This window comes from Phacochoerus africanus, chromosome 9 (genome assembly GCF_016906955.1).
Source record: "Phacochoerus africanus isolate WHEZ1 chromosome 9, ROS_Pafr_v1, whole genome shotgun sequence".
Lineage (NCBI taxonomy): Eukaryota > Metazoa > Chordata > Mammalia > Artiodactyla > Suidae > Phacochoerus > Phacochoerus africanus.
The window spans coordinates 39,210,565-39,230,649 of record NC_062552.1 but is presented as its reverse complement, the minus strand read 5'-3'; the positions used below and the strand labels follow the sequence as shown (position 1 = coordinate 39,230,649).

Here is a 20,085-nt window from a genome sequence, read left to right as displayed (position 1 = left end):
CCTATCTTTTGGATTCAGAAAGTGCCGAGGTATGGAATTTAGAACAAAGGAACCTCCCATCCGCTGCCCCTTTTACCATCAATAGAATCCTGGAGCTGGGGAAACCCCAAAGATATGTCATCATTCTTATCTTTCTATTTTTAGCACCTAGGCCCCTCAGATGGGTCAGCCCATGCCCCAGTAGTGGAGTCTTGTGCTCACACTGGCCCTACAGACAGGTCTTTGGCAACAGGCTGAGAAAGACACTGTTGTGGGGAGTTTACAGTATGATTTTTTTTTTTTTTTTTAGGTTGCTGGCATGAGGAAGTTCCAGGGTCAAGGGATCAAACCCACACAATAGCTATAACCAGAGACACAGCAGTGACAACAGATCATTAATCTGCTGAGCCACGAGAGAAGTCTTGATTTTTTTTTTTAAATGTATCTTTTTTTTGGGGGGGGGCTATTTCTTGGGCCGCTCCCGCGGCATATGGAGGTTCCCAGGCTAGGGGTCCAGTCGGAGCTGTAGCCACCGGCCTACGCCAGAGCCACAGCAACGCGGGATCCGAGCTGCGTCTGTGACCTACACCACAGCTCACGGCAACGCCGGATCGTTAACCCACTGAGCAAGGGCAGGGACCGAACCCGCAACCTCAAGGTTCGTAGTCGGATTCGTTAACCACTGCGCCACGACGGGAACTCCAAGAAAGCCTTTTCTGTTTGCTTTTTTTTTTTTTTTCCTGGCTGCATGTGCAGCATATGGAAGTTTCTGGGCCAGGGATTGAATCTGAGCCACAGCTTCAGCCTATGCCACAGCTTCAGCAGCACCAGATCCTTAACCCACTGCACCACAGTGGGAACTCCAAATCTTTTCTATTTTAGAAAAGTGATGATGACAGGAGATGGCACCATCCCTGGAGCTGGTGATGAGATCAGCTGAACTCTCCCAACTTGATGTTCAGCAACACCTCCCCAAAGAGTATAACTATTTTAGTGGAAGTTGAAGTTTTATTGGCCTATAAAGCCTTAATAGATGGAGAGTACACTTTTAAAGACAGACTGAGTAAAATTGGATTCCTCTTAAAGAAATTGTAAAGAGGAGCCAGCACTTGAGGGCAGCGTTAAAGGTCAAACTGCTGTTAAGCCAAACACTGTGTACTTTGGAAAGGGAGAAAGACCTGAAGGTTACCTCACTCCTAACTGCATGGCCAATGCTGAACTCTGAAGACATAAATAGGAGTTCCTGTTGTGCCGTGGTGGAAATGGATCCGACTAGGAACCATGAGATTGTGGGTTTGGTCCCTGGCCTCAGTGGGTTAAGGATCTGGTGTTGCCGTGAGCTGTGGTGTAGGTCACAGACGTGGCTCGGATCCTATGTTGCTGTGGTGTAGGCCGGCAACTGTAGCTCCGATTTGACCCCTAGCCTGGGAACCTCCATGTGCCGTGGGTTTGGGCCTAGGGAGCAAAAAAAAAAGACATAAATAGACTAGTGGACAGCAGCTGGCCTGCCTTCTAGAAGAGAGCCATGTAAGGGGAGGATGGTGGGCGAGCCAACCAGCGTGGCTGCAGTGTTCTCTGGCACTGAGGCTGTGCCCAGGGCGCTGAAGCCATTCCACCTGGGTGTGTAACCTTGTTGGGCTGCTTCCTAAATGTGTGACCTTGGGCAAGTTATTTAACCTTTCTCTTCTCCGTTCATTCCAGTGATTATTTATTTATTTATTTATTGTCTTTTTAGGGCTGCACCCGTGGCATATGGAGGTTCCCAGGCTAGGGGTCTAATTGGAGCTGTAGCCGCCGGCCTACACCACAGCCACAGCAACACGGGATCCGAGCCAAGTCTGAGACCTACACCACAGTTCACGGCAACGCCAGATCCTTAACGCACTGAGCAAGGCCAGGGATCAAACCCGCAACCTCATGGTTCCTAGTCGGAGTCGTTACCCACTGCGCCACGATAGGAACTCCTGCACAGATACTTATTAAGCAACTAATTTGTGCCAGGTACTGTATTAAGTGCTAGGGATACAGCAGTGAACAAAATAGATAAAAATCCCCATTCTGGAGTTCCCGTCGTGGCGCAGTGGTTAACGAATCCGACCAGGAACCATGAGGTTGCGGGTTCGGTCCCTGCCCTTGCTCAGTGGGTTAACGATCCGGCGTTGCCGTGAGCTGTGGTGAAGGTTGCAGACACGGCTCGGATCTGGCGTTGCTGTGGCTCTGGCGTAGGCCGGTGGCTACAGCTCCGATTCAACCCCTAGCCTGGGAACTTCCATATGCCGCGGGAGCGGCCCAAGAAATAGCAACAACAACAACAACAACAGTAACAACAACAACAAAAATCCCCATTCTTTTTGTAGAGTGTGTATAGGGTATTTCTGGGGGTGGTGGTAATAATGTTTCGTGATCTACATGCTGGGGACTTCAGTTTTTTAAAATCTACTGAGCCATGGGCTGTGCTGTAGATCACAGACATGGCTTGGATATGGCATTGCTGTGGCAATGGTATAGGCTGGCATCTCCAGTACAACCCCTCACCTGGGAAATTTCATATGCTGGGGGTACAGCCCTAAAAAGAAGAAAAATTCATTGATCTATACACTTATAGTATTTGTAATTTTCTGTATATGTGTTTTCTTTTGATGACGTGTTTAAAAATACGTGGCTCAGAAGTTCTCTTGTGGTACAGTGGGATAAGGATCTGGCATTGTCACTGCAATGGCTTAGGTTGCAGCTATGGCCCAGGTTCAATCCCTAGCCCAAGAACTTCTGCATGCCACGAGCGCAGCCAAAAAATTATATATGTATATATCCATGGGGAGTTCCTGCATGGCACAGTGGGTTAATGATCTGGCTTGTCTCTGTAGCAATGCCAGTTTGATGCCCAGCCCTGCACAGGGGTGTCGGTCACACCCTTGAATTAATCCCTGGCCTGGGATCTTCCATATACTGTGGGTGCAGCCAGGAAAAAAAAAAAAAAAAAAATCCAGGAGTTCCCATCGTGGCTCAGTGGTAATGAACCTAACTAGTATCCATGAGGATGCAGGTTCGAGCCCTGGCCTCCTTCAGTGAGTTAAGGATCTGGCTGCTGATCAGTTGCCATGAACTGTGGTATAGTTTGCAGATGAGGCTGGATCCCACATTGCTGTGGCATAGGCTGGCAGCTACAGATCCGATTTAACCCCTAGCCTGGGAACTTCCATTTGCTGTAGGTGTGGCCCTAAAAAAGACAAAAAAAAAAAAAAAGAAAGAAAAGAAAAAATCCATGGCATATACAAAATTGATCGGTAACAAGGATGTGCTATATAGCTCAAGGAAATCTATTCAATACTCTGTGATGGCGTATATGGGGAAAGAATCTGAAAAAATGGATATATACCTATATACATGGCTGATTCATTTTGCTATACACGTGAAACTAATACAACATTTTATACTCCAATAACATTTAAAAAATAAATAGGGAATTCCCGTTGTGGCCCAGAAGAAACAAATCTGACTAGGAACCATAAGGTTGTGGGTTCGATCTCTGGCCTCGCTCAGTGGGTTAAGGATCTGGCGTTGCTGTGAGCTGTGGTCAATGGGTCGGCGATTCAGTGTTGCTGTGAGCTTCGGTACAGGACGCAGACGTGGCTCAGATCCTCTGTTGCTGTGGCTGTGGTGTAGGCCGGCAGCTGTAGCTCTGATTCAGCACCTAGCCTGGGAACTTCCATGTGTCGTGGGTGTGGCCCAAAAAAAGCAATAAATAAATTAATTAAAAAATTTTTAAAAATCCATAGCTGTTAAATGAGTTGTTCATGCAGAGCTGTGCCTGCCACATAGTAATATTCACTCAGCAAGTTTTGTTTATTAAAGTATGGTTTATTTACGTGTCAATTTCTGCTGTACAGCAAAGTGACCCAGTCATACATATATATATATATATATATATATATATATGTATATGTACATATGTGTATATACACACATTCCCTTTCTTCTGTTATCTTCCATGGTTTATCCCAAAAGACTAGATATAGTTCCCTGTGCTGTATGATGGGACCTCATTGCTTATCCATTCTAAATGTAATAGTTTGCATCTACTAATCCCAAACTCCCCAATCCATCCTACTCCCTCCCCCTCTGCTCCCACTTGGCAACCACAAATCTCTTCTCCTCGTCTATGAGTCTATTTCTGTTTTGTAGATGGGTTCATTTGTGCCATATATTAGATTCCACATATAAGTGATATCATATGGTATTTGTCCTTCTCTTTCTGACTTACTTCATTTAGTATGATAATCTCTAGTTGCATCCATGTTGCTGCAGATGGCATTATTTTGTGTTTTTTTATGGCTGAGTAGCATTCCATTGTATATATATACCACATCTTCTTAATCCATTCATTTGCTGTGGGACATTTAGGTTATTTCCATGTCTTGGCTATTGGAAATAGTACTGCAATGAACATGGGGTGCATATATCTTTTTGAATTGTAGTTTTGTCCAGATATATGCCCAGGAGTAGGATTGCTGGATCATATTGTAACCCTATCCTTAGTTTCCTGAGAAACCTCCATACTATTCTCCATAGTGGCTGCACCAATTTACATTCCTACCAACAGTGCAGGAGGGATCCCTTTTCTCCATACCCTCTCCAGCATTTGATATTTGAGACGTATTAATGATGGCCGTTCTGACTGGTATGAAGAGGTGTCTCATTGTAGTTTTGATTTGCATCTCTCTAATAGAAAGTGATGTTGAGCATATTTTCATGTGCTATTTGTATTTCTTCTTTGGAGAAATGTCTATTTAGGTCTCATTTTTCGACTGGGTTATTTTGTTGTTGTTGTTGAGTTGTTTGTATATTTTGGAGATTAAGCCCTTGTCAGTTGCATCACTTGCAACTATTTTCTCTCATCCTGTAGATTGTCTTTCCATGTTTTTTATGGTTTCCTTTGCTGTGCAAAAGCTTGTAAGTTTGATTAGGTCCCATTTGTTTATTTTTGTTTTTATTTCTACTGCCTTGGGAGACTGACCTCAGAAAACATTTGTAAGGTTGACGTCAGAGAATATTTTGCCTATGTTCTCTTCTACGAGTTTTATGATGTCATGTCTTATGTTTAAGTCCAGTGAAACTTCTTAATAGTGCAAACCAGGTCACCAGGAGATGTTGAAGAGGGATTCAGCAGGCTCTGCCGCTAGGAATAGTACACGGAGTCCTTCCATAAACCAGTTAGGCATGGACCATGCATCTGTCACAAAGAAATGTGTGTTTCCTTCAAGATCAAAAATTACGAAGAGGAGGAGTTCCTGTTGTGTCACAGTGGAAACGAATCCTACTAGGAACCATGAGGTTGTGGGTTCCATTCCTGGCCTTGAACAGTGGGTTAAGGATCCAGCATGGCTAGAGCTGTGGTGTAGGTCACTGACGTGGCTTGGATCCTATGTTGCTGTGGCTGTGGTGTAGGCCGGCAGCTGTAACTCTGATTTGACCCCTAGCCTGGGAACCTCCATATGCCGCAAGTGTGGCCCTAAAAAGGAAAAAAAAATTATGAAGAGGAATTTTTTTTCATACTTGTAAACTAAACTGATTGAGGGCTGCTGTGAACATGTAGACAGATGGTGCATTGCACAAAGTCTTCATATTTAAAGTGCTTCCATTCAAATTGCAATCCTCATGGACTTGTACATTTATTATCATTTTATACAGGAATTCTGGCAGTCAAATGTTGCTTCTTTTTCCTTTTAGGAATGCATCTTCAGCATGTGGAAGTTCCCAGGCCAGGGGTTGAATCTGAGCTGCAGCTGCTGGCCTACACCACAGCCACCGCAATGCCAGATCTGAGCCTCATCTTCAAACTACACCACGGCTCATGGCAACGCTAGATCCTTAACCCACTGGATGGGGCCAGGGATCGAACCTCATGGATGCTAGTCAGGTTCGTTAACCACTGAGCCATGAGGGGAACTCCTCGAGTGTCTATTCTAACAAAATTTTACTCAATTTTCTGACAGATAGGAGTCAAAGGTGTGAAAAGCACTACTTTCTAACTTGCAAATGTTAGATGTTGCATGAAAATACCACCCAGGAACTTGGAAATAAAGAGAGAAGCCTGCCTCCTAGAAGTTGTGCCTTAAAATGAATATGCAGAGACCCTGATGTAGCCACTCTTGACTGTCATTGAACTGGAACAAGCTGGCTTTGTGGTTTGTCCATCAGCCTTTGTGGTTCTCGATGAAATTCTCCTACAGAGACAGATCCTCTCTGGGGTTCTGACAATCCGTGTTTCTGAGGACAGGTCTTCCTTTTGGTGTGGCTTCAATGAGGTCTTGGCTCCTTTTATTTATTTATTTATTTATTTATTTATTTATTGTCTTTTTAGGGCCCCACCCCAGCATATAGAGGTTCCCAGGCTAAGGGTCGAATCAGAGCTGTAGCCACCAACCTACACCACAGCCACAGCAATGCTGGATCAGAGCCTCATCTGCAAACTACAGCACAGCTCACAGCCATGCCAGATCTTTAACCCACTGAGCAAGGCCAGGGATCGGACCTGAATCTTCATGGATATTAGTCGGATTAAATTCCGCTGCACCACAATGGGAACTTCCCTTTCCCCATTTTATTTTATTATTATTATTTTTTTATTTCTTATTTTTATTTTTTGCCATTTCTTGGGCCACTCCCGCAGCATATGGAGGTTCCCAGGCTAGGGGTCGAATCGGAGCTGTAGCTGCCGGCATATGCCAGAGCCACAGCAACGCGGGATCTGAGCTGCATCTGCAACCTACACCACAGCCCATGGCAATGCTGGATCCTTAACCCACTGAGCAAGGCCAGGGATTGAACCCTCAACCTCATGGCTCCTAGGTGGATTCATTAACCACTAAGCCATGACGAGAAATCCCCTTTCCCCATTTTAACATGACACCCACATTTCTCCTGAAGTGGCCTCATCTTTTTTTTTTTTTTGGTCTTTTTTTTCTATTTTTAGGGCTGCACCCATAGCATATGGAGGTTCCCAGGCTAGAGGTCTAATTGGAGCTATAGCTGCTGGCTTATGCCAGAGCCACAGCAACACAAGATCTGAGCCACATCTGCGACCTACACTACAGCTCAGGGCAACACCGGATCCTTAACCCACTGAGTGAGGCCAGGGATCGAACCTGCAACTTCATGGTTCCTAGTTGGATTTGTTTCCACTGCTCCATCACGGGGACTCCAAGAGGCCTCATCTTAAGATCCATGGAGACTCCTAAATCCCCAACCCAGCAAGTCTGAGAGGGTCTCCAGTCATCTGTAAGTTTAACAACCATCCAAGTGACTCTCATGTCCAGGTGAGCATATCAAACCCTGTTCTAATTGAGTTTCTTTTCTTTCTTTTTTTCTTCTGGCCGCACCTGTGGCCAGAGAGCAAATTGTGGCTACAGCTGTGACCTCTGCCACACCTGCAGCAATGCCAGATCCTTAACTCACTGCACCACAGTGGGAACTCCTAATCAGGTTTTTATTTATTTTATTTTTTTATTATTGGTCTTTTTTCCTTTTCTAGGGCTGCTCCCACAGCATATGGAGGTTTCCAAGCTAGGGGTCTAATCGGAGCTGTAGCCCTGGCCTACGCCAGCACCAGAGCAACGCAGGATCCAAGACAAATCTGTGACCTACACCACAGCTCACTGCAATGCCGAATCCTTAACCCACTGAGCAAGGCCAGGGATCAAACCTGCAACCTCATGGTTCCTAGTCAGATTTGTTAACCACTGCGCCACAACGGGAACTACCTAATTAGGGTTTTGTTTTTTTTTTAATATTTATTTATTTATTTATTTATTGTCTTTTTGTCTTTTTGCTATTTCTTTGGGCCGCTCCCACGGCATATGGAGGTTCCCAGGCTAGGGGTCGAATCGGAGCCGTAGCCACCAGCCTATGCCAGAGCCACAGCAACGCGGGATCCGAGCCGCGTCTGCAACCTACACCACAGCTCACGGCAACGCCGGATCGTTAACCCACTGAGCAAGGGCAGGGACCGAACCCGCAACCTCATGGTTCCTAGTCGGATTCGTTAACCACTGTGCCACGTGGGAACTCCCTAATCAGGTTTTTAATAATGGAACTGAAATCAGGTTCACTAGAGCTCTGCCAGAACCCTCACCTCATGGAGGGAAGGGGTGTGAGAAAGTGGGAGGTAACACCCAAGTTCAAAAACACTTGTATGTGTGGTGGGGAGAGGAAAAGATAAACCTGGGAAGCCAGATGCTGTTTTCTTCCTTTTCTGGGCTGGGCCAGGGAGAAGTTGCCTGCGGGGTGGGTGGGTGGGTGGAGAGCTAGTGATCAGGCGAGAAGTCCTCCGGCCTTGTGGGGACAGGAGGCGGGGGTGGCAGGAGAGAGGGTGCTCATCAATGCAGCAGCCACAGGTCAAAGAGCAGTCACAGTGCTGCCTGCCCTCTGGACTGGGCCAAGGTCTGGGATTGGGTCCCTGGGCCAACACCCCAACAAGGGGATGGGTATTTGTCCCATCCTAGTCTAAGGACAATGAAGTTCTGAGGACAGATATAAGCCAGGCACTTTACTGCTGTGGGCTAGTGACAGGATGGGAGTCAGAGACTGGCTGCCAAATCCTAGATGGTCCAAGGGGCTGCACATGGTTCCCCAGCCCTGGGTTCCAATGCCTGACCCCACCCCAGTCATCCCCTATGCCCAGAACAAAGGCCAGGATGGGCCTGAGTCTAGACTGAAATCTCTGCCCACAGCCCCATCAACAGGAGGCAATGTCAGAGCTACAGAGATGGGGGGCTGGGGCCAGACCACAAAGTATCATCATCTAAGGGACTGTTCTAAGCTTCACAGGCCAGAGCAGCAACTTCCAGTTTGTTCTGCTCTCTATAGCCTTGGTGCCTCCAACCTGGGGGTGGAGGTGGGAAAGGGTGAAAGAAGGGTTGAGCCCAAGTTGAGGGGATCCCGGAGCCTCTACACTGGAAGCTGGAGTCTGGGGCCCCTCAGCAGTGACCCCTCCTACCCACTGACCCAGCCAGAGAAGGAGCCTGGGAGCCTGGGTGCGGGCACGTGGGGACCTGGTGGGGCACAGCGTGGGCAGGACCTTCTGCCTTTCTCTCCTTCAAAGAAGTGGCACCTGCATCCTATTTTCCTTTTATTTATTTATTCATTTATTCTGCTTTTTAGGGCCGCACCCCCAGCATATGGACGTTTCCCCAGGCTAGGGGTTGAATAGGAGCTGCAGCTGCCCCACTGAGCGAGGCCAGGGATCAAACCTGCATCCTCATGGATACTAGTTGGGTTCGTTACCGCTGAGGTATGAGAGGAACTTTCCTCTTTTCCTTTTAAAAATGGACCTGTTGGTGGGGGTGGGTTAAGGGCAAGAAACCAAACCAGTTCAATACGAATCACGAGGCCAGTGCCAGGTGTTGGGCGAAGGGGCCCTGCTGTTCTGGGGTAGCAGGAACACAACGGACTGGGGTCTCAAAGCCAGAGTCTCAGTGCAGCTGTGCCACTGCACACAGGAGGACTTTGGGCGCCCCTGAGCCTCAGTTGCCTCTTCTACCACATGGACACCCACCTGAGTGCACTGCAAGGGTTAAAGCACTGACTCCCTGCCTGGCCTCACTGCTGCTATTGACCGCCTGATCTCTGCCCTCAGGACAGACAGGGAGGGGCCTGAGCCTCGCCCCCTCCTCCTCAAAGGCCAGCCCTCCTGCTCCTCCCCAGCTCCCAGAGAACACGGTGTCACCAGCCGCTGTGCTGTGCTGTGCGGGAACTGAAGTGTCCGTCCCTCCGGGCACAAGAGCTAGGAAGCACTGAGTGATCCAGTGTGGTCATCAGGGAACAAGGTTCAAGACCAACAGGCAGGGCCAGAGGTGGTGACGAGGGATGGGAGCTGGTGGGGTCACCGCTGTACCTTTTACACAACAAACAGGAAGGCCTTGGGGGAGAGAAGAGAGGCGGGAGGGGGAGGGGACGAGGGCAGCCAGCTGCCAGGGCCCAAGAGAGGCCCCCTCCTGGCCTGGGTGGGTGGCTCGTGGAGACGAGAACACTGTGCCCAGCCCCCCTGCACACCCAATGCCCACGCTTCCCCCCAAACCCCTGGGGCCCTCCTTGCGCTTGCTGGTCCCCACAAGTCGGCAGGTTTGGCCTCTGTCATGGAGGATGGGAACAGCCTCCCATCCTCAGCCCCCAAGGCTGGAAGGTGAGGGTTCGGGAAGAGTGACAGGGGGCTCTGGGCCCCTCTGAGGGGCTGAAGGGGACACAAATCCAAGCGAAAAAGGCCAAAAGGTGTTTACTCTGTGAGCCCTGGGGAGGGCCGGGCAGAGCATAACGTGTCCACAGGAGGGGGATGCAGAGAGAGGAGCGGGGCCTCAATCTTGCTTCCCGGGTGGGAAGGCATGAGGGGCGAGGGCTCCGGAGGCCCCAGACCCCTGGCTCAGCTGGCCGCCTGCCTAGCAGAGTTCACGCCGGGGTTCTGGGCAGCCCTGAGACGCCAGGGCCCGCCTGAAGCCTGTGTTGGGAGAGGAAGGCTCAGCCCAGCCGGGGCCAAGTGCAGCTGATGTGAGTCCTTCCAGGGTGGGAGTTGCTCCTCAGTAGAAGGAGGCACAGTCCGGGCAGTGGCCTGAAGTCCGGCGCCACTTCGTCTGCAGGAACTGGGGTCCAGACCCTTCAGCTCCCAGGACTGGTGTCTGGGTGAGCAGGAGCTGCCGGGTGAGGCTCAGAGCTCATCAGGGGGGCTGTGTGTGAGGGGGGAGGCCTTCTGGATGCCCTCATCCTCCTCAGGACTGGGGTCTCCCTCGAGGCCACCCAGCTCCTTCCTCTGTTTGCTGCCACCGCCCGATGCCTTGGCCCTGCTGCTCTTCTTCTTGGATTTCTTCCCCCCCAGGGCTGCTGTGTCCCCCTTCTTGCCAGACCACTGCTCTGCCAGGCAGCCTAGGGTAAGAGGAAAGACACTCTCAACAGCCAGGTTTGCTGGGTATGGAGCTGCTGGGGTGGAAGATGGGGGGGCGGTGTAGGGGGGGCGCAGGGGAGGGTCAACTGGAACTGGTCCTGAGCTCATCCTCACTGTGGCCCCCAGGACCACCTGTGAGCATCTGAGGCCCATTACTCTGCCCACACCCCACCCAGACCCACCAGGCTCCCTGAGAACAGAGATGCTCGGGTGCTCCCCCACCTTTTAGGGCTGCACCTGCAGCATATGGAAGTTACCAGGCCAGGGGTTGAATCCGAGCTGCAGCTGCTGGTCTACACCACAGCCACAGCAACACCAGATCCTTAACCCACTGAGCAAGGCCAGGGATCGAACCCACATCCTCATGGATACTAGTTAGGTTCTTAACCCACTGAGCCACAACGGGAACCCTAACCCTAACCCCTAACCCTAACCCTAACCCTAACCCCTAACCCTAACCCTCCATTTCCCATCCTGTCCCTACCCACCTCCCCTGAGGGGGTGCACATGATACAATCTGGCTGACCCGCCCTCAGACTCACTGGTGTCCTTGCCCTTCAGCACGTGGTTGGCGCAGAGGAACTGAGTCAGGTCCTCCTCCTGGTGGTTCCTGTACCAGTCCTCGATCACTTCCTCGAACTCCTCTACCAGCACGTCGCACTGTTAACCACAACACCTCATGTCGGCAACGCTCGGCATCGGCTTTTCCCAGGGGAGCCCCGCCAAGCTGCCTAAGCCATCGTCGGACAGGCCGTGACTCTCCTGAGGCGGCTGAAGCCAGAGAGGTGAAGTGGCTTGACACAGTCCTTCAGCTCCTGGTGGCCTTCCCTGAGGACCACCCCGCCGCCCCCGCCCCGTGGGTCACAGCCGCCTCTGAGGGCCAAGGGGTCTGTACCTGCTTCTTTTTTCTTTTTCTTTTTTGTCTTTTTGCCTTTTCTAGGGCCACTCCCACGGCATATGGAGATTCCCAGGCTAGGGGTCTAATCAGAGCTGTAGCCACCAGCCTATGCCAGAGCCACAGCAACGTGGGATCCGAGCCGCATCTGCAACCTACACCACAGCTCACGGCAACGCCAGATCCTTAACCCACTGAGCGAGGGCAGAGATTGAACCCGCAACCTCATGGTTCCTAGTCGGATTTGTTAACCACTGCGCCACGATGGGAACTCCCGTACCTGCTTCTTGAGGTCGGCCACCTCCGCAGAGGTCTCGTTCCACAGCTCGTAGGGGATGTCCATCACCACCTTGACCCCTTTGTGCACCAGGTTGTGCAGTGTCTCAAAGGTCTCTGACATGCCCTGGAAGAGGCGACAGGGCGTGAGAGACCCTTCTTCTAGCTGCCCCCTCCCCTCCCAGGAGTGCTGGAGGACCAAGCACCCAGCTGGAGGCGAAGACTCCCGAGGGCTCCTCACGCTTGACCTCACTGTCCCCTCCCCTTTGAGGCCTGCGGCCTACAACCCCTCCACATGTGCACCTGTCCTGCTTCCCCGCACCTCCTCCTTTCAGAGGGTCTGCTATTGCCCTCGGGCCCTTTGAGCGAATACCCCTTTCCCCAGAAATAAGTTGGTCTTGGCTCTTTTCCCTCACTGTGGCCAGGCACACTCGCTCCCCCATATTCATCCTCCGCTTCGGGTTCTCCCTATGGCTTGTATCCTTCCTTGATGGAGGGAGGATTCTTGGTTCTATCAAAAATATTTCTGCCACCCACCTAGGTCTTCTCCCAGGAAACAAACTACCTATTTTCCCTATCTTTCCAGAAATAATGCATGCAAATACAAGCAAATACATACACAAATATATCCTTTCACCCCAACTTTTTTCTTTTTGTCTTTTTTGGGTGGCACCCATGGCATATGGAAGTTCCCAGGCTAAAGGCTGAATCAGAGCTGCAGCTGCCAGCCTACACCACAGCCACAGCAATGCCAGATCTGATCTGCATCTGTGACCTACACCACAGCTCAGGGCAATGCTGGATCTCTGACCCACTAAGTGAGGCTGGGGATGGAACCTGCATCCTCATGGATGCTAGTCAGGTTCGTTTCTGCTGTGCCACAACGGGAACTCCCCTGACAGATCCCCTTTGCTAGAAGGGTAGCACTATGGGACTACTTTGGTGGAGAAACGTGGGTGACAACTCTCTTACCAGGCACGGACGATGCAGAGACAGAGAAATATGGGCCTTGTTGCAAGAAAGCTCATCCTCCAGGGAGAGAAACATTCACGTACACAGGAAGTGCAAGAAATGTTACAAAGGCCCCTTGATGAAGGTCCAGGTGGGGGCCCTGTAGGCCCAGAGGAGGGACAGGGCAGTTCCGCCCCAAGTCCAGGAGTCTTCTGACATCTCCTCTAAACCCCCACAGTTCTGCACATCCTGAGTCCTCCCTGCACATGTGCTTAGGCCCCTAAGGGAGCTGCCACCCGGGAGCATTTCTGTCTGAGGCTGAGGTAGGACCCCCAAGGGCAGGCCTAGGCCATCAGGAGTGCGCCCACTGCTACTGAGAGGTCAGGCCACTCAGGAGGGGAGGGGTGCAGACAGCAATAGATGAAGAACAGGGAGAGGCCGAGGAGAGAAGTTCCCAGGGCACGATCTTCCAATGGTGCCAAGACCAACAGACACCCTTAGACACAGAGCCCGGCCCTGGTGGGGATGAACGGGTGAGCACAAGCCCAACCTTGGCAAACCGGTTGCTGCCAGTCCTCTCCTTGTGCAGGCTATAGTCCAGGAGCCGCTTGCAGATGGTCTCAGTGACTTCAATTAGCCGTAAGTCCCTGTGGAGACAGCAGCACGAGAGGGCCTGAGTTCCCCTCCTTGCCCCAGTGGGTAAGTGGTCCATCCCTCCAGCCCTGCTACCCCAACACCTGCACATCTCACCAACGGGAAGTCAGAGCTGCAAGGAAGATGGGTCATCTGGTCTGGGGGCTCTGAGATGCTGGAACACAGACCAGAGAGACACAATTTTAACAGCTCTATGGGAAGGAAGTTTGTTTTTTTTTTCTTTTTTTCTTTTTCTTTTTAGGGCTGCACCTGAGGCATATGGATGTTCCCAGGCTAGGAGTTCAATCAGAGCTGCAGCTGCTGGTCTACACCACAGCCACAGCAATACGGGATCCGAGCCGCGTCTGCAACCTACACCACAGCTCATGGCAATGCCAGATCCTTAACCCACTGAGTAAGGCCAGGGACCGAACCTACATCCTTATGGTTACTAGTCAGGTTTGTTTCCACTGGGCCACGACGGAAACTCCTTTTTTTTTCTTTTTAATAAAGGTAAATAATCTAGCAGATTTTTTTTTTTGGCCACGCCCACAGCATGTGAAAGTTCCAGGGCCAGTGATGGAACCTTTATCATAGCAGTGACCCCAACCACTGCAGTGACTATATTGGATCCTTAATCTGCTGAGCCACCAGGGAACTCCCAGTAGGTTTTTTTTTTTTTTTTGTAAAGCAAAATGTATTAAAATTTGATGTGAAAATATTTTCATTTTGAGAGGCTGACCATAGTTGATAGAAGTGCTTTTTGGTTTGTTTTTAATGTTTATACCTGGCAAAATTTAAATGTTGGTAATCCTATGTTTTTAATCCTGTGTTTTTAAAAACTTGTTCATGAAATCCAAGAGTCTGGGAATCACTGATAAGATCCAACAGCCTGCTTTTCTTTTTTTTTCTTTTTTCTTTTTTTCTTTTCTGGGCTGCACCTGGAGTATATGGAAGTTCACAGGCTAGGGGTCCAATTGGAGCTGTAGCTGCCAGCCACAGCCACAGCCACAGCCACACCAGATCCAAGCCGCATCCGTGACCTACACCACAGCTCAAGGCAACACCGGATCCCTAACCCACTGAGCAAGGCCAGGGATTGAACCCTCATCCTCATGAATCATAGTCAGGTTCATTTCTGCTGAGCCACTATGGGGACTCCCCATCAGGCTGCTCTTACAGGTGAGGAATCTGAAGCCCAGAGGAGTTCAGGGATTTATGAAGGGCACACAGAGAGTTGAGGGTAGAACCAGTTGGGGGACAAACTTGGGTCTCAGTTAGAGCTGCCTCTCTTTGGTGGGCCTGCCTCACTGGAAGGGAAGAGGGAACTTCAAGCTGCTCAAGGCACCCCAAGGAACAAAGCAGGCCAGGCCAGTGTGCCCACACTCCTTCACTTACGACTTGGTGTATTTGACTCCAGAGGCTTTCCGGTCCAAGATGCCATAGCCTGTGTCAATCACCTCCTTGGTCTTGCCAGTTTCCTCAAAGGCTGACTTCAGCTCCACGGCGACATATTTACACACTGGGGGAGGGAGACATGGCAGAGCCTACTCAGTGCACCCCGAGTCTTTGATGGGAGCCGGCTCCCAGAGAAACAGACCCAAGCGTACACCTCTCCCACACTGGGTCGAATCAGTGCCGAGGGCAGAGAAGGAGTTAGCACTGGACCATCAAGTGGAGGTCACTGCGGGAAAGTGAGCTCCGCGATCCCCTGCCCACGTCCATTCTTGGCCCTTATCCCACTGACTTCATTTCTCCCAGCTCCTTCAGGCGCCCCCCCTCCCCCACAATCACATATTTTATGTTAAAACATTTCAAACATGTATAAAAGCTGAAAGAATACAATGACTAACAATATATCTTCCATTCACAGTCAACAGCTGTTAGTGATTTACTGCACTTTCCCTCCAAATACATCATAGAAAACAATGTGATACTAATGGATTGCAACAATATACACAGTTTTGGCAACAATTCTGAAAGTAAGTTGCAGACATCATGATCTTCCATCCTAAACAAGTCATCCTGCATCTCCTGAGAACCAGGACCTTTACCTACACAACCGTAAAATGTTTGCAATACTCTCAGGAAAATTAACAGTAATTCTAATATCATCTAATGTGCAGTCCATATTCAAATTTCCCCAATTGTTCCCCAAATGTCTTTTATGGCTGTTTTATTACTTGATTTCATATGTTGTTCCAACACCAGCTCTCTATTCCTACCAAGTTAATTTGCTCCATCCCCCCCAGAGGCCTGTTTCCACTGTTTTTGTACATTCATTCTCTCATTTCCTCATACCCTTCCTCAAACAGTTATTAGGCAATTCCTATGTGTCAGGCACTGCCTGGGGATAGAGAGCTGAAAACAAGGTCCCTCCCTTCCAGATACTCAGTCTAAAGGAGCAGAAAGAAGTGTAAACAATTAACGTTGCATAAGAGGTGCTACCAGGGCAAGTGCATAGTACCTAAGGCCTTAGCAAAGTGCCTGATGCCCTCTAGGGGTTTTGGGGGGTTGTCTGCCCATGCTCCCAGCCACACCTGAAAAGCCTCCTCCTCCAGGAAGCCCTTCTGGATGAATCCCACTTACTCTTGATTTAATTCAGAGACTCTATAGGATCCAAGCTCTCACTAAGGGCTGGGTCATCTTGCGTGTCTCTCCAATTAAATGCCAAAGTGAGGATCACAAACTGGATTTTTTTTCTCTATTCCTCTAGTCTGGGACTTTGTATGTGTTGGGTACTTGCTAACTGTTGCTCAGAGAGGCTGTGCTTGTGGTCAGGCAGCTTCTGATATCTCCGAATGGCATGTGGTCTGCAAGCTAAATGCCATCAGTGTTGTTATAACAGCAAAAGCAGAGTTGGGTAGAAAACTGACCTACCACCAAAACCAATATATGCCCTGCAGGCTTGCTTGGTGAAGTTTTATAACATGCCAGCATAAGAGATGGCTTGGAGAACTTGGAACATACGAAAATTCCATAATGTAAGCCAGTGATCTCAGAGTCTGCAATGAAGTGGGGGTGTCTCACCTCCCTGGCTCTCCAACCAGGACTATCTGGGCTCCCTCCTCTCCTCCATCCTGTACTTTGTGCAAGCTCATCATTCTTCTGGCTCCTGGGCCCCTCCTCCCACGCCCTCAATATGTAGTATTCCAAGCGGGGGGCGGGGTTGGAACCTACCAACCCATCTCTCTTATACCCACAACCACAACCTTGCTTCCCAACTCTTGCAAATCTTACCTCTTCAAGACCCCCTCTGCAGAACCCACCCAGAACCAGACTTGGAGGAGACTCACGGCACAGACCCCAGATCCTCATGGACAACCACCCGCTTTTTTCTGGGCCGGTCCTCCTTTCTCTTTGCCAAGACCTCTTCCACTCAGGCTCCTGAGCCAGGAGGCAAGCTTTGTGGGCCAGACAGTCAGCATTTAATAACAAAGGTGAAAGAGTGATAAATAAAAGTAAATATACACTATTTAAGGTGAGCCTAAGAGTTGGAGTTTGCCAAGCCATCCTGTGACTTGAAAATCCCTTTTAAACGATTCTTTATCAATTACCTACAAAATCAGCTCAGACTACAATGATCTAAAGATCTTTGACGGAGTTTCCCTTGTGGCTCAGCAGTTAATGAACCCGACTAGTATCCATGAGGATATGGGTTCAATCCTTGGCCTCTCTCAGTGGGTTAGGGATCTGGCATTGCCATGAGCTGTGATATAGGTGGCAGATGAGGCTTGGCTCTGGTGTTGCTGTGGCTGTGGCGTAGTTGGGTGGCATCAGCTCTGATTGGACCCCTAGCCTGGCAACTTCCATATGCCGCAGGTGCAGCCCTAAAAAAGACAAAAAAAAAAAAAGATCTTTGCCAACTCTATGATTCTATGAGTCTCCTAAGGAAAAGAAATGTGAGCTTCCTCTGCTATGTATGAAAATGAGAAGCAGTAAGAGCTCTGTGCTGTCAGTATAAGATAGAAAATAAGAAGGGGAAGTGAAATCCCCAAAGACACTGGTTATAGCTACAGGAAGAGTGAAAGGAAGGCACCATAACCCTCTGACTGTCTATTTAAGGGAGTGAGGGAGAAAGTACAGGCTAGAATCCACACTGGGAGGACTACCAGTGAGCTCAGCTCATCTCTGAAGCATCTCACCTTTCATCTCTCCAATGAAAGCATTATGCCTTTCAAACCACCCCCATTCGAGTGCTTAGGGAACATCTGGCTGGCTGCAGGCTTTGAATTAAGATGCAAAACATTTACAGCCAACGTTCAGGGGTGCGGGGGCTGGGGTTGGTGGGGGGAGATGGAAGGAGTATCTGTAAAGGTCTGAGGAGTAAACTGAGAAATGGAGGGGTAGGGGGAAGGTAGACCCTTCACAGTCTTGGATTGTGTGCTGGCGCTCTTTGCTCTCTCTCTCAAGTGCCACACCTCCACCCCTCTGTCTTTGGGATTCATACTTTTTCCATATTCCTAAAATCTTCCTCCCTAAGTTCCCCCAGGCTTCAGACCCTCCTCCTTCCTGCACCTACACCCACAGTACCCCCACCCCTGTTTATTCATACTTATTCCAAATACATTTATTGGATGCCTACCAGGCACTGTGTGAACAGGTATCTGAGAGAGGTCCCTGCCCCGGCAGGAGCTGACAGCAAGTCGGGGAGATGGCCAATGACACAAAGCTTGCGATGAGGGCACAGAGGGGGCGTCTCAAGCTCTTTCCTCCCCAAGACTAGTCATACGGATCTTTTCAGTTCCTCAAACTTGTCCTTTGCTTGCAAGACCCTGCATCTGTGGTTTCCTGAGTGCGACCCTCTCTTCACTTCTCACCCGGCTAACTCCTAATCATTCGGAGCTTCCTGACGAAGCCTTTCCCCCCATTTCTAGTCTAGATTAGCTGCTCCTCACCCAGCCGCCAAAGCCCTGTGCCTCCTCCATCAGGACATTTACTAACCCGATTATAACTGCTTGTTTTCACCGATTTCTGAGCTCCAGGTGCACCGAGATCTGATCTCTCGCCCGCCTCTCTGTCCCCAGAGCTCAGCACAGTGCCAGACACACATCAGGTTCTTGCACTGGAGACTCGCTCCAGAGCCCAGGACCTTCTCCGCAAGCCCCGCCCCCCCAGCTGGATACTCCCCGCGGGCCCCGCCCCCTCACCTTCGCATTTGCTTGGCAGTCGAACCCAGTCTGTCTCCTCTGCTCGGGCCTCCCTCGGGCCCAGCTCCGGGGCGGGCAGTAGCAGCAGCAGCAGCAGTAGCAGGGGAAGAAGCAGAAGACAGCGGGGCCGGGGCCGGAGCCGAGGCCGGGACGTGGGCTCAGGTAATGGTTCCATGGCCCAGCCGGACCCGACCTGAGCGGACCGGGCTGCACCTCCTCCCGCTGCGCGCGCTGGGCAGCTTTCCGGAGCCGCTTCCGGGACTGCACACGTGCCTCGGCGTAACCAGGAAAACGGCGAGCACCCCCCCTCCCCGCCCCCCCCCGGCAGCTCCCTCCTCTGGCCGTCTCGGCCGGCCCCCAGAGTCGACCGGGGCCTGCGGTCTACGCAGCCAATGGACTTTTTGGGGTTTGTCTTCTAGCGAATGGGAGGACGATCTTTTTTCGGCCTCCGCCAATGAGATAGAGGATAGTGTCCTCAGTGACCTATGGCAACATCTTTTCCCACCCCTTAACAGAGGCTCTGGGAGGGACGGGAGGACTAGGGCTGCGGGAGAGGGAAGAAGGCTCTGGTCCTGGAAGGTGTCTTCACTGCCTTCTCCGCCTCCTTGCGCGTCACTCCCCGCACCACCACGGTTATAATGCAGCCAGCCCTTACTGAACACCTGCTTTTTAATTTTGCTGTGGTAGTGGTAGTGGTGATGGTAATTGCCAGTCACTCTAGTAGATGCTGTGGATGAGACCAGGACGATTCAGTCCCCAGTCTTCAAGCAGCTTTCTTAGTGCCCAGTAACTCTAGATTTGTCCCAGGGAGAACTAGAACAAGTCACTCAGAGCCTCAGCTTTTGTCTGTGTTATGACACAGTGATCCTCCTAGCTGCTGTTCCAGCTTTGTTCTCTGGGAAGCTTGAACAGGTTAATAGAATTAAAGCTTATGTAGCAGATTGTAAAAAGTTTATGCATTGATTTTCTTTTTAGTGCATAACCTCTCCTGATTTTCTGCCCTATTATTTATTTCTTTGGATTCTGAGCTCCCAGAAGGACTAATGAACAGTTGTACTTCCCTTCCACCTCCCCTGCAACAGGATGCCTGGTACCGCAATTGCTCAATGAAACCCCCTTCTGCTGTGCCATCAAGAGCAGGACTCTGGGTCTTTGGGGCTGCTTCTGGCTGCCCCTGCTCAGTGTTCTATAGACCCACACAGCCCAAGTCTGCTTCTCTTGCAGGTTGTCTGCAAATTCCATTTTTGTCCAAAAGCCCCTGTTCCCCAGCA

The 20,085-nt window shown here is 50.4% G+C and overlaps 1 protein-coding gene across 3 annotated transcripts; it reads right to left on the bottom strand.

The window, feature by feature from the left end:
* Positions 1 to 10,231: 10,231 nt before the first annotated feature.
* Positions 10,232 to 19,103, bottom strand: CNPY3 (canopy FGF signaling regulator 3). 3 transcript variants are annotated; one of them, XM_047794462.1, is made up of 7 exons: positions 18,815 to 19,102; positions 15,063 to 15,186; positions 13,799 to 13,839; positions 13,582 to 13,745; positions 12,085 to 12,207; positions 11,452 to 11,569; positions 10,232 to 10,890 (listed from the first exon to the last, which is right to left on the bottom strand). In XM_047794462.1, the coding sequence occupies exons 1-7, from the start codon at positions 18,987 to 18,989 to the stop codon at positions 10,676 to 10,678; spliced, it is 960 nt and encodes a 319-aa protein (XP_047650418.1). In that variant the 5' UTR covers positions 18,990 to 19,102; the 3' UTR covers positions 10,232 to 10,675. The 3 variants fall into 3 exon arrangements, 2 of the variants coding, with proteins under 2 accessions (XP_047650418.1, XP_047650417.1); XM_047794461.1 differs by lacking the exon at positions 13,799 to 13,839 and having other exon boundaries at positions 13,582 to 13,678; XR_007136867.1 differs by lacking the exons at positions 10,232 to 10,890; positions 11,452 to 11,569 and having other exon boundaries at positions 13,582 to 13,678; positions 13,782 to 13,839; positions 18,815 to 19,103.
* Between the last annotated feature and the right edge of the window lie 982 nt (positions 19,104 to 20,085).